Here is a 14,861-nt window from a genome sequence, read left to right as displayed (position 1 = left end):
TTAAACAAGTTGTTTGGTGGATTCGTTTATTTATCTCCAAATAGCAGGGCGGCGTACGAATGGAAATCTGCGACGTGGACTTGTTCCTGAAAGATAAATATATTTTAATGAATTTACCTAATAAAGCTAATTAAAAAGGATGAGATTACTATAAAGAGTTATAACTTATATAAAATACATTAAGTAGGTTCTAAGAGTAAATGTTTTCATTATAAATTTTACTGTTTTTTTTACGCATAACTCATTATCCATGTTATACGCTATTTCTACACGGTTGTTACATTATCAAATCGGTAAATATACGACTACGATACCATTCTTGCATATAAGCGAAGGTTAAAGTTTGCCTGGTTAAATGAATTTGAACAAATATTTATACAATTATCACCTTTATGACATTGCATACATAAGAGGTGTGATTCATTGTTCAAATTTTTATGTCAATAGATTTTACGGTCATGGGTTGTTTTTATTTGGACAGTTGACAGGCGAATTGACCGCGTAGAGTAAGACGATTATAATTATCAATTTTCAATCTTATGCCTATTCTCATGTGGATGATTTTGGTATAACAAAAATTATCTGGCGACTACGCTCGTTTTATTGCAAGAATATCAGGTGAATAGAGCTGAGTTTTAACATTCAATTGTTATCAAATGTTTTCTCGTCGCTCCGTGACTTCGAACTGATCATCTAAAAGTGCAGTAATGTAAATAATATTTCGGCATTTCAAATTTAAAAAATTAAGTTTAAGGTTATAGCTTAAGGTCCATTTTTCATACATTTTGTTTCACCTTTAATCTGGGTAACTAAACAAGTATTGACAAGTAAAAGAATTTAAATTCACGTCTAGTTAGTGATTAGTTCTCGCAGTTGAAAGAAAAACGTAAAAATAATTAATATGCATGGATATTTCGGCCTTTAAAATTTAATACGACGAAATTTAAGGTCAAGGGGGCTATTCCGTCTATAAGGGCGAATTAGACTGCAATTACTTAGTCGAAAGACAAACAGAATAGGACCTATTGACCTTAATTTTGTGTATAATCAAAATAAAATGTTATATATTTTTCGACTCAAAAACAATGATTTCTTGAAATGATACCTTTAACATAGTACTGCTGTTCAGTAAATGAAATATTCCGTCATTGAGAGTGGTGCCGTTTAACACTGCCGTGTATGTGACGCCCATCTGTAAGCTCTCTTTGATCTGAAATGTAAATTTTATATGAGGATTTTGAGGAATAATTTTAAACAGCTTTTTATAATAAATATTATTTAACAGAGCAAAGAAGGTACTGATGTTGACTATGAATTATTATTGTTAAATAATTATGAAAAATTATCGATATATTTATAATAAAAAATCTAAATACGTGATGGATATATGGTTGATGTCATGATGATAAACAGTAAGTTGCGAACCTGGTCCGCCAGAGGAAGGGAGAAATCGGGCTGCCACGCCGGAATACTTTTAGTTTCCAGTTTGTGGTATAGCAAAGAAACCAACTCTAATAAGGTCTTCTTGTGTTCTTCATCTGGAAGTTTATAATAATTTCATTCATCTATCTGAGGTCATGTGCTATGAAGAAATTCCTATGTAAAATGTACCTTTTGGATCAATTGCAAAGGATATTTTGTAGGGCGCCATTTTCCTGTGCAGTCTCAGATACCCCTCCTTGGAGCGATTGTTCATTCCATCGAGCAGCAACACGAATAGAGCGCTTTCCAACGACATCGAACATGTTAAACTGCTTGTACTCTGTGTGTAATACGTGAATAATAAGATAGGTAGCAGTTTATTATAAGTCTAGTGTGTTTGGGCTAAGGATCAAATTCGATTTCCTGGACGAGCGAATAACTTCAATAAACGATCTCAATCCTTTTTTTCAATCCATTGCGAAAATGAACCAATAAGAATTTAGTTTTTTGACATAGGAACTTACAAATGACTATTCCCATGATTATATCGAAGATAAGAATTGGGATAGGTTATTAATAAAGGTCGTAGAAGGCTAATATTGAAATAAATCTATTTTCGGGTTTTATCGCGGTTTTTATAATTTTCGATAAAATCCGAGAAATTGTTTTATTTCAATGTCTAACATTCGCGTAAACATAAATCATTATGACAAGTTTGTGTTTCAGGAACCATGTCCTATAAAAAGTATTTCGTTTAATGTCCCATTTAAAAATGTTATCTGACCTAGATCTACATGCATATCAGTAAGCAACAATAAAGTCTGATTTTATTATACTTATGTCTATAATACAACTCGTAGATCTGCTAGAAACCACTAAATTACATACACCATTTTCAAGGTTTGCCTTAATTTTGTATAAAAACATCAAAATGTATCAAGCAGTTTTAAAGGTTTACATCCGACTTGCTTTATTGTTATTGAAATAGGCAAATAAAGCTTCGAAATACTGGAGCAATCTGACGATAAAGTCTAAATTGGTTTAATGAGAAGTTAATTTCTATCTGGGTCGAACGTATGTTAACAAAGCATTGCTCGAAACCCAAGCGTCCTATACGCGAATAACTAAAAATAGATTTAGGTAATATCCGTACTTTGTGGGCTTTGGTGAGAATTTAGAATTTAGATTGTTAGTTTTGGTCGTTAAATATTTAATTTTTAAAATGTTTGAATGAAGATGGTTTCATTTCTTTTTAATAGCATAGGTAGAACGTTGATTTTGTAAATATGATCGAGCGCCTTTATGGGCATTAGTGATATTTTATTATATTACTAGCGACCCGCCCCGGCTTCGCACGAGTACAATGCTGACTATTTAATGGATGTTATTATTATACATATAAACCTTCCTCTTGAATCACTCTATCTATTAAAAAGAACCGCATCAAAATCCGTTGCGTAGTTTTAAAGATTTAAGCACACATAGGGACAGAGAAAGCGACTTTATTTTATGCTATGTAGTGATTGTCTTGTTTAAAACACTTGAGTCAATATTTCCATTAAAGTTGCAATATCTGGGGTCATTTAGAACTGTTTAACATATTAAAAGATATGTGAAGTAACACGTTGATAACATCTGTTTTAGATATGAATGCTATTGTTCCCAATGCAATTTAGGTACAGTCAGCAACAAAAGTAGCTGATTAAATTAAAAATTTTAAAATGCTAATGATTTCTTATGTTTACGCGAATGTTAGACAATAAAACTATTTTGCGTTTTTTTTTATTAAGTATTATATTTTCCTATAAAAATAATACAAAAACCGCGACAAAATCCGCGAAATAGTTTTATTTAAATCTTATTTTTAATGTTTTCCACTGTTAAGCCCTTCCTAATGAAGATGCAAATCCGTTCACTCACAACACAGGCCTCCTAATGAGGGTGCAAGGCCCATTGTTCACAACACGGGCCTAATGCATTGACTTCACACATTTAAAATAAATAAATTCAATCAATCATTGCATACCTCTTCACCCTTGACTGTAATAGTTTCGACGGGTCGCGGTCCACTCGGGAAGTTGGCCATGACGTTCACATTGGACTCTAAGTTGTCCTCATGCTTCATGTCGTTCAAACTGAACAGGCTTGGTGTTGTGCTTATCTGAAACAGTGTGTTGTAGTGTAGAGACTCTGACTATGTAGAAAAATGAATTTTCAATACAGCTCGGTAGTGTCTATTACTTTTTAAATGTATTAATAATGAATGTAAAAATGCAACATTAGATGATTTTGTGAATCTGGATAAGTAATGGAGACCAGATAATCGAACATAGATATTGATGGCTTCTAAGTAAACTGAAGTATCCGAAAAAATTGCGATATTCACTTTTTTACTATTTCATTATTTACTACCAAACGCATTAAAAAAAGTAAGCAAATAATTTTTGATGAAGTTTTTTTGGTTTATTAACTTTTAAAAAAAATGGTTTGGTAGTAAATAGTACCTTAATAATATAATGCTAAAAAGTGAATATCACTATTTTTCCAGCTACAATACTTTACTTAGGAGCCACCGATATATGAATTAGGTAATCTTTCTAATGGGATTTGTATGAGACTTAAACTATCATAATTATTGCAAATTTGACATTTTACACAACTAGTGAAAATCGTTAATGATGTACTAACTGAACTCCACCAATATTTTCGGTATCTCTGCCACTGCATAAAGTGTTGCATCACATCGTCCCGAGGTATCACAACTGTCACCTGCAGTTGTGATCTGTTCTCTGGCCCGAAGTCACTGAGTTTGTGCACCCATTCCCTTTCCTTGTCATATCTAGGTATACTACCATCTATATAACCATATGGTATCACTTTGTTATTAACATTTTTATATAACTTATTTATATATACAGGTATATGCTTATGAGTTTTTGTATATAAGAATTTCAACCAGTTTGTATAGATATTGCTTAATAATATTCTACTTGGTTCACCTAATGTGAAGTTTATGCAATTTTCTGCTGATTTCAGTATGACAAAATAGTTTTTAATGTTTAATATGGTACGGAGATTAGTTTTCATTTTGTTTTGCTTTTGAATTATCTTCCTCAATTTCTAATTCAAATAAGGGTATATTTCCTAGAGGTGCAACAAAATAATCATCTTCCGTCACAGATGCGTTCTTTAATATGTCTTTCTGACAGTTTCCTTGTGTGATCTTGTCTGATCTGAGACTTAGATTTCTGTGAAAAAGAAATCGTATGTAAGATTTTTTTAAGAAAATTTTTGAGAATGTTACAGACTGATCAATTCATTGTTACAATGTGCGGTTTGTTAACTAACAAATTTTGGACCTCATTGCTGTTTTATTGAAATTTGATGCTTAATATTATAATTAATTTATATTGCACACAAACATTGTATTCTCAAAACTAGTCTGATAAATATAAAGTTATCTTTAATATCCACTGTTTTCGAACTACAGAAGGGTTATCAAAATATATCATAACACTGATACTAACTCGTCTTCTAATACAGAGTACAAAGGTTCCACACCATCAGTATTTATGTGTAGAATCCGGTCGGCGAATGCTATAGAATCTTCCAACACTTTCACACCCTCGGGTGTGTCGTATTTCACCAAAGAAAGTCTTTCTAAAAGAGCTAAAGTATTTCTATCTATTTTTACTTTAGTTTCTTTTTCTTTTTCTAAAGTCACCACAGGTTGTAGTGGTACTTTTGTGGAGAAGCTTTTAATAGATAAATTTCTGGTTTTATTAAATGTGGTAAGCAGGAATCTGTATTTCATAATTGAAATTTTATATAATAACAAAGATTTCAAAACAAGAGGGAATACAAATAACCTAAAACTTAGGTTGACATGTACCACAGATTAAAAAAATATATATTTTGTAATACTTTATGCTAGCAATGCCAATATCGGATTCTTGTAAGCTGGAATGTGAAGTCGTTTATTTAGAGATGACATTCTCAACTATTTCATAGTTAGTTCGTTTGACGTTCGAACTTTGGCAATACTAAAAAAAAATAAAGATGTCAACAATAACCTAACCTCAAAAGTGATATTTTCCCAGAAGCTATTTATTTGTTATTAGGTAATAAAGTTTTTTTTTAATACCAAACTATATTTATATCGATTTACTAAAAAGAAAACGCTATACTTTGTTGCGGCATTAATACATTTTTAAGAATTTAATAACTGTGCTTTCGGGTATACAGTACACTGTGCCCTCGATAAAATATTGTATTCTATTAAAATTACCTTTTCTTATGACTTCGTATACGTCTATACAATTATTAGTTTATTAGTAATTGTATAAAACTACTAGAATTGTTTTCTTTTTCAGTAAAAATGAAGAAACAAGCACGCAATTTACTTTATGATAAACTTCATAAAACCGGTGTATTAGTATGCGTCGGTCTTACTCTCTACGGTTCACTGCTCCTCGGAAACCATTTCTACAACTACTATAAGTATGTGAAGCCACAGATAGAAGCCACCAAGGCAGCAGCAGAAAAAGAATTGCTCTCCGAGGGTGCTGCGGACAAATTGCTTTTAAAAGAATCAGCACTGTGATTTGTATTTTTAAGTTGTAAATGAGTTATATTGTTATGTTATTGTAATTAAATCAGTATGTAGAATGTATTTTTTTTTTAATAAATAAAGTTTTCTGAAACCTAGGATTAGAATGAAGAAACACTAACATAAACTTGATGTTTATTTACTAAAGCTGGGCAAAATACATGCATTGCTTTAATTAAAATACAAATTACAAAAAACTATCTTGCATGTAATTAAAATACTAAATACATAATTTATTAATAATGTATTGGATAAAATTCAAAACACAGTATTTTAACACTTTTTATTTAAAATATAAATTACATAATACAGTCAGGTGTAAGTGTACAGTATAGAATAAAACTAATCCAACCCAGTTAGTAAAATAAGAATTTCCTTTCATGAACACTAATCTCCTTACATGAACAAATTACATGTGAATATAAAATTTTGATTTTGAAATATAGTTACTGTCTAGATAATCAGCCTCTTTTTGTGATTTAAATCAGAATTTTCTGCAGAATGCACCCATTAATAAGATGGCTAAATATATATAATATGTTTAAATATATTTTGAAGCCATAAGTAATACAGAATACTAAATATATATTTGTACTTGAGTATTTTACTTACATTTTTTAATTGTAAGTAATTCAAATATTATGCAACCCTGTTATTTACAAATATCTCATAGATTTGTTGTTAATAATTGATAATCATAAAGTGATGTTATCAGTTGATATTGTCGTGTATTAATGATTAGAAAATTGGTTACATAATTTTATATATATTATAAGGAATTTATAGCTAGGTCGGGTGGTGTGTGCCCTCCCCAAAATAGCGTGCTGCCCACCTACAAGAGGTACGGTTTAAAATATGTACTTAAGTCTGCAAACAGACAGATTTTTTTTTCTGGGACTCAAGCCTCTAGAAAATGATTGGCTACGCCCCGGTAAGGTAACCTAAGTTAAGCTTCATTTAGATAGATATAACGTGCCCATATTTTCAAATACGCGAATCAATGTACAGTCAGCAACAGAAGTCGTTGAACATAATTTGTTTTCAATATTTCCTAATCATTATCATTTACCATAAGTTACTGATTAATTTAAATACAAAAGAACTTGACATAATTAAACTACAACGGTAGCTGAACGCCGTCAAACCATTCACTGCTAAACATTACTAGCCATTTTTTATGATCTGTAATAAATACAAATGTGGATGAAATTAGCAAATTCTTTGTTTTATATACAAACTTTTTTTCCAACAGTCCAGAATATCAATTAAATTGTTATTTTATAACATACTACCTTTGGCTGTCTACTCCGCCTGCGTGAAAAAGTTTTTCAAGGACTAAAGTCTTGCTTTATATTTACCCGGGATAGAAAGTAGCGTATAGCGCTTAAGAGTAATGTAGCTTCCTATTAGTGAAATATTTTCAAAATCGGTTAAGCAGTTCCTGAGTTTAGCGCATTCGAACAAACAAACTCTTCAGGTTTATATAATAGTATATATTGAAGTTAATAACCAGAATTATACATTTTTAAGTATGGACAAAACATCATAATACTTTAGTAAGTAATATTATAACATTAATAGGAATAGGTTAGTTACATTTTAAACATCCTATTTTATAGAGCACTGGCCGGTTTAAGAAACAAATGTGTAAATTCAAAATTATTCTGACAGGAGATTCTCTTCGAAGGATTCAACGTAAACGTCAGTTTCTTTTTCATATTTTTTTCAGCCAATGCTTTACTTTGGTATCCATATTGAAATGATAACCTTAAGGCGATACCTCAAGGTCCATTTTCATACACTAATCACTAGCTAGACGTGAATTTAAATTCTTTACTTGCCAATACTTGTTTAGTTACCCAGATTAAAGGTGAAACAAAATGCATGAAAATGGACCTTGAGGTATCGCCTTAATCTGTACTCTTCTTTGGTAAGTGATTTATGGTCAGTTTCAATGTTCAGGTGTTTTGTAAATTAGTATCTGTTCATCGACTTTTGTTGCTGATCGTACCTATCGCATCGCGTTCCCACTAGGCCAATGGCAGGCTACGTAGGAGCTCGGCGCCCCGTAATTAATTTGCAAAAATCCGTTTTATTTCAACGAGCGTCTGCGTTCTTACTTCTTACGTACGTTGACAGGTGGCAGCACTTGTTCATTCATGTGATGAAAATTATAATATTGAGTGCACGGAAATGCAGATCGAAAGAGTTTTCCGTATCTGCTATGTCTTATTACTTATTAGTATTAGTATTACTACATACATACTGTTTAATAAGTCACTGCAGGATTATTAGATGGAATGGTTTGTCTAAGACTGCACTGTTTGGAACTTTCACTGTACTTACCTATACACAGTATGTAAAAAAGCCACATAATCGCGTCGAGAATTTCACAGAATTTAAAATAGAGATCTAGGCGATAATATTGCAGTATGCAGTCCTTAGGAATTTAAGATGTCATTAAAATTTATTTTAGGTTGTTGAGTTTTTTTTTTATAATCACCAAATACACCAATTTACCTGTTTGCAGACTAAATAGATAATAGGCTCGTTATATAAATAATTATTCCGATTGTTCGCACTTAAAAAACCAGGAAAATGACTCGCGTTACGTTTTGACTGATTGACATCGGTGGCCGGCTCACAGCGACCTATTTCCACTAAGCCGCGGAATTACAGTCATTTAGAACCGGCACTTAGCTGGGCTCGTCCTTAACAGTCATCGCGATTATAATGAATGGACAGATAGGGTTGGTCACGTGCAGGGCGGCCCATTTGCGCTCCTTGTGAACACCGGGAGAGTGGTGCAATTACCTGTGATGGATAGTAAGAGTTAGGGCCCTTAGGGTCGCGCCATCCATATAACTTTCTTATCTACCTTCCAATGGAAACTTTATGACATCTTTACGCGAATCGAAAAATATGGACGGTTCTTTAAGTTAAAACTCTGGTCTCGTGCGCGTAAATCCGATTTGTGAGCTCATACGCCTGAGAAATAATATGTTGAGTTAAACCGGCAGGCGAATGATCCGCGATCGAGTGGAATTAATGAAATGCCATCGCTGTAACAATTTTTCTTGTAATCGGTTTTGGTTTGGTACTTTCGCGTATGCGAGGGTTTAAATGAAACACGGATTTTATGGTATCTACTGCTTCTCATGTTGGAGAAAGTGAACGAGTAAATATTGAGAATAGATATTATACCACGACTTTGTCTTTTCAAGAATTGTTTTCCGCCATAAAATATCTATGGTGCATTTTTATAAGAAGAATAAAGAATACTATCTGTGCCAAACTTCGCACTATTTCAACGGCTTATGTGTTCGCTTAACGCACATCGGAACTCTAAACATCACAAACTTTTCCCATTATAAGTATAATAGTAGGATTATGAGACAAGATCTAATTTAGGAGCGCAGCTGTACATTTAAAATTATTTCAAGATTTTTGTTATTTTTTTTATGGTTCATTAAATGTGTACGTAGAGTCGACTGTCAGATATAAAATAAATATTAGATACTAGCTTCCGCTCGCAGCTTCGCCCGCGTGGATTTCGGACTTCAAAAATGGAGCCGGTCGCGAACGTTCGAGAATGTTCGTTTTTAAGGAGAACATTTCCGTCATACATGATTTCTGTGTAGCTTTAACCATTAAGGTTGCACACGCGACGGAAGCTTAAAAAATGGAGTAACTTCTCCCGTTTTCCCAACATTTCCCTTCACTGCTCTGCTCCTATTAATTGTAGCGTGATGAAAAGTATACTATAACCAGCACAGGAGTATGACAAATAATTGTACCAAGTTTCGTTAAAATCCGTCGAGTTGTTTTTGTTTCTATAACGGTTATACAGACAGACAAAAATTTTACTAATTGCATTTTTGGCATCAGTATCGATCCCTAATCACCCCCTGATAGTTATTTTGGAAATATATTTCATGTACAGAATTGACCTCTCTACAGATTTATTATAAGTATATAGAAGATAGATAGATAGAAGATATAGATAGAAGATTATTATTTAGATAACACAGTTCAATAGTCCTTATTTAAGTATATTTAATTATGAATTACCTAAATTGCAGATCAGTTTTATTGCACCGAATATGTTTCTTCTTGTATAGTTTTTTATACTAAAACTGAGAATAACATTTCAATCAAGTAGATAGGTAAATTCCCGTCTTTTATATTTAAAAATGCCGACCTAAAAACCAAACATTTCTAGAATAATGCTAAAATGTCTTTGTAGAATTTAAAACGTTTTGAATCGTAGTTTCTCGTTTCTCATACAGCATTGTACACGTTTTCTTAAGTCTATTCAGAGACTTCACACGGCCGAGAAACTGGTTTTTTAATGCAGAGTATTATGTCAATCTTCTTAAATTTAATCTGGTAGTGAATTGAGGATTGTGATGCATTCTTATATTGGCCTATTTTCGTAATAGGATACCCGTTTATTTTACTTGTAACAAAACATGCAAAATTATTATAAATGGATTTGTTTGGTTATAATAAAGAAAAAGAAAAAAAAAAAATAGACGAATCCGCTACTAATATTCTACATCTAATAAAATGCCTATTCTCTTTTGTCATTTGGAACTACTAAAATTTCTAAGTTGCGGTAGAGTAGACTACACGGGCAATCACGCAATTCCCTCGTCAGTTATACACTAATTAGCTGTAGACCATTATCTTGACGACTTCATTTTTAAAGAAAACCTTTCCAAAGTTACCCACTTATTTACTACACATTACACGGAACTCCAGTAAAAGTACTAGTTAAATAATACCATCATTAAGTCTTCAAACGTAATCCAGATCCCTTCACGAAACGAAAACAATTTGTAGCAACAAAACCCGTAGTTTATAAAATCACATGCCGTCTTACGGGTGACCTCTTTTTGGCCACACATGGAATTCCCCTCACGCTCCTGAATGGATGGCCGTGTGAAGGGCCCGTCAATCCATGTGGGCCAGCCAATATCCGGCCAACCGTATTCGCTGCGTGAGTTTCCGCCGTGTCGGCTGGTTGATTTCACTAAACGGGACAGGTGGAACGACTTATAAAGGTTCTGGGTAAGAAATTACTTTGATTGTTTGCGTAATATATCGCATTCTTCATAAAATAATGACCTATTTCAATATTGTTAATTTGTGGCAGTCGTCGGAAAAATAAATTTTGTAAGCTATCTTTTTTTTTGAAATTACTATAAATTGAGCTTATTAAAGATAGGTAAAAAATGAAACCTATAGCACAAAAAAAGGGAAAAAACTAAAAGGTCACAAACAGAAATTGGTTGTTTGACGATTCCCACAAATTGGCAATTTTGGAATGGGTCATTATTTTATTAAGAGTACGATATATATTATATTTTAATAATATATGTATATAATTTCCCTATAGACTCCAAAACGGCTGCAGCGATTTTGTAGTTTTAAGTAATCTTTGAGTGGAGACTACGACTTGATAAATGTAGTGTAGAACCATCTAGGTGGAATGACGATCTGCGAAAGGTCGCTGGCAAGAACTGGATGCGATAGGCCGAAGACAGGGCAAAATGGCGCATATTGGAGCAGGCCTATGTCCAGCAGTGAACAAAGATATAGGCTGATGATAATGAAGTAATTTTCAGATTATCTCACGGGTGATTTTGTGAAGTTTGGTACCTATCGGATTACTATACGTCTGACTACCTATAGTTTATTGCTACTGGTTCGAAGCTAGGGTGGATCACTAATATTATGTGTTACAGGATGTCTCACGTAATTGTTAATGTTATTTAATTCATATTATTATTCATCAGTAATATATTAATATATTATCATTACATATTTTAATATTGTTGTATTTTATTAATTTATAATGAAAACATTTTTTCTTTAAATAGTTTATAAAACCTACTCACAAGGCTTATTTTAACATGTTGTATGATTTATCATTATTAGTACAAAGCAGTAGTTATTTTGTACTATGATAAGCGTAGAAGGTTTTGGTAAGTAATAACTGATCCATCTAAATTAGGCTTAAGTTGTATTATGTATATATGTTGTTATGTATGTATGTATGTATGTATGTATGTATGTATGTATGTATGTATGTATGTTATACACAATGTTCCGCACACACTCACGCCTTTTATCCTCGAAGGTGTAGGCAGAGGCGGAACTAGTGCATTAACTTTCCGCCTTGTGTAATCTGCCTCATTATGTGATATGGGGCGAGCTAATTCCAAATTTAAAAAAAACTTATATCTCTTTGCTCGAACAGGGGATCGAACCCGAGACCTCAGCACTGTAGCTGTAGCGTAATATAAATACGCCGCCGAGGCAGTGTTAAATATTTCGTTTTATAATTGGTATTCAGAGTCATAATTAGTTAGAAATAAGTCTGCCATAAAATAAACAAGGAATAAATCCTCATCTATCTTCTATACTTATAATAAATCTGTAGAGAGGTCAATTCTGTACATGAAATATATTTCCAAAATAACTATCAGGAGGTGATTAGGGATCGATACTGATGCCAAAAATGCAATTAGTAAAATTTTTGTCTGTCTGTCTGTCTGTCTGTCTGTCTGTATAACCGTTATAGAAACAAAAACTACTCGACGGATTTTAACGAAACTTGGTACAATTATTTGTCATACTCCTGCGCTGGTTATAGTATACTTTTCATCACGCTACAGTTAATAGGAGCAGAGCAGTGAAGGGAAATGTTGGGAAAACGGGAGAAGTTACTCCATTTTTTAAGCTTCCGTCGCGTGTGCAACCTTAATGGTTAAAGCTACACAGAAATCATGTATGACGGAAATGTTCTCCTTAAAATTATGTAAAATATATCCCACGACAGCATATGTCTATCTTTTATGGTTGACTCACAATAACACGTGTAACTCCCGATAGCTTAGCAGTTCGAAGCATTCTCATTATATTTGTCTACTCTTACGTTTATAACACTCTCAGTCATCCCTAATTAAAAAAAGTTAACATTATTAAATATTTCATAAAAAAGAATCATAGAAATCGGTATAGAAACACCAAAGTTATACATGAAATACGCTAATAATAAGCCATCATGCGTGAATACTGAATCATGCTATAAGATTCTTTCGATTTCACCAGGATCCCATCATCAGACCCTGACCGGACAATCGGACCACCTGCATACCACCATACATTAAAAAAACATCCCGACAAATTGAGCACCCCCTCCATTTTTGAAGTCCGAAATCCACGCGGGCGAAGCTGCGAGCGGAAGCTAGTTTATTTTAAAAATGCTTGCAGTGAGATTTACAAAGCGTTAAAAAGTAGACTAATTTAATAAGATGGCGTAAAAAGAACCAAGAATATGCATTCAAAACAATTATAAAATAAATTGTAATTTTTCTTAATAAAAGATTATTTTCCGTGTTTGTATTTAAAACCATTTATTTCTTGTACAAGGGTTTGGCTCTAGTTGTAAAGTAAAACAGTGGCGAAATTTTTCAAAAGGTAACCCGAAAAAATGTTTTAATTTACATATCACGGCCAACTTATTAGAAAACAAAAACTAAAACAAACGTAAATAAACCTAAAAGGGAAGCCGGTAGGAATCGGGTTGTATCGACGCTTTGATACTGATTATACAATTAGTGAATGATTGGTGCTTTATAATTTCTTGCTAACTATTTTTATGATCTTTTTGAATATTTATTTGAATTGACATTTATAGTCTACACATGGCCCATACGAATTATTAATACATTTTAGGATAATAATTTTATCATAATAATCTCATGATGGTGAGTGCTCTATATAAATGTAGGCGGGAAGCAAATCTATTCCTAAACTGAAATAAAAATGCCAACATCGAAAAATTGTTCTTCACAATTATCATGTTTGTATAGAGATCAAATCTACAGACTTAAATCGTCTTATAAAAGAAATTATTATCACGGTCGGCTTCTCATCCATGTTTCTGTTAATTGTTTATGGACGGTAAAGATGACACCAAGTGACTCATATACCTTCCTTACATATTATAAGACAAAGCCGCCCTCCACGTCTGTCTGAACGTGATAACTCAAAAAATACCAGACGGATAACAATGAAATTTTGCATGGAGATAGATAGAGATCTTGAAAAGGATATAGGTTACTTTATGTCGGGAAAATATGTAGCAGGTCTCATTGACGCAGACGAAGCCGCAAGTAAATTTAGTATACTATAAAAAATCGAAAGCCAACACAAAATTTCTTATGTCTATATTTACGAATAACCTCGATGCATACATAGAGCTACACCAGCGTATTTGACAAATCATCGTAGAATACAAATAAAATGCGAGGAACGCGTGATTCCAGCACAGTTTTGGGGGATTAAAAGCCAACTGTTTACAAAGCGGACACCCCGAATGCCACGTTTGGGCCAAGTGTGTCACCAAAACGAAAAAAAAAAACACTATTTTCGGAACACCTGCAGCGAATGGCAGGCGAATAAAAAAGACAATGTCGACCGAGATGGAAAACGCTTAAGACCAATTCACGGGATAGGGGAGATTTATATCGTGAAATAAATACACATATGTTGCATTATGTTCGAGATCACTTTGTTTTCAATTACAATTTTAATTTGTTGCGATTAGACGTTTTGTTTCCATATCTATTATAATTCTCTTTGGTATTTTAAAACTCAAATTGTACCAAGACATTCAACTATATGTCATAAGAGCTCTTTGTATCATACTAAAAGTATTAGGATAAAATGAATACAACCGTAAGATGTTCATATGGGTAAGTAACCAAAGAATACGTAAAAATCTTTTCTGGTGGCTCGTAAGTGAATTAGACAGCAG

General features: G+C 32.9%; 1 protein-coding gene across 1 annotated transcript; it reads right to left on the bottom strand.

The window, feature by feature from the left end:
• Window positions 1-12: 12 nt before the first annotated feature.
• LOC115451707 (DNA polymerase subunit gamma-2, mitochondrial) lies at window positions 13-5,281 on the bottom strand. Its single transcript, XM_030180087.1, has 7 exons — window positions 4,950-5,281; window positions 4,111-4,670; window positions 3,449-3,583; window positions 1,612-1,762; window positions 1,426-1,538; window positions 1,106-1,210; window positions 13-86 (listed from the first exon to the last, which is right to left on the bottom strand). The coding sequence occupies exons 2-7, from the start codon at window positions 4,507-4,509 to the stop codon at window positions 27-29; spliced, it is 963 nt and encodes a 320-aa protein (XP_030035947.1). The 5' UTR covers window positions 4,510-4,670; window positions 4,950-5,281; the 3' UTR covers window positions 13-26.
• Between the last annotated feature and the right edge of the window lie 9,580 nt (window positions 5,282-14,861).

The sequence above is a fragment of the Manduca sexta genome, chromosome 12 (genome assembly GCF_014839805.1).
Source record: "Manduca sexta isolate Smith_Timp_Sample1 chromosome 12, JHU_Msex_v1.0, whole genome shotgun sequence".
Lineage (NCBI taxonomy): Eukaryota > Metazoa > Arthropoda > Insecta > Lepidoptera > Sphingidae > Manduca > Manduca sexta.
This window is presented reverse-complemented; position numbering and strand designations above follow the sequence as displayed.

Bases quoted from the DNA above. Each gene is read 5' to 3' on its own strand.
- LOC115451707 (XM_030180087.1), bottom strand. From the start codon at position 4,509: ATGAAAACTAATCTCCGTACCATATTAAACATTAAAAACTATTTTGTC. The intron at 1,763-3,448 runs GTATGCAATGAT...TATTACACACAG, and splicing joins TTACAGTCAAGGGTGAAGAG to AGTACAAGCAGTTTAACATG. The intron at 1,539-1,611 runs GTACATTTTACA...ATAAACTTCCAG, and splicing joins CTTTGCAATTGATCCAAAAG to ATGAAGAACACAAGAAGACC.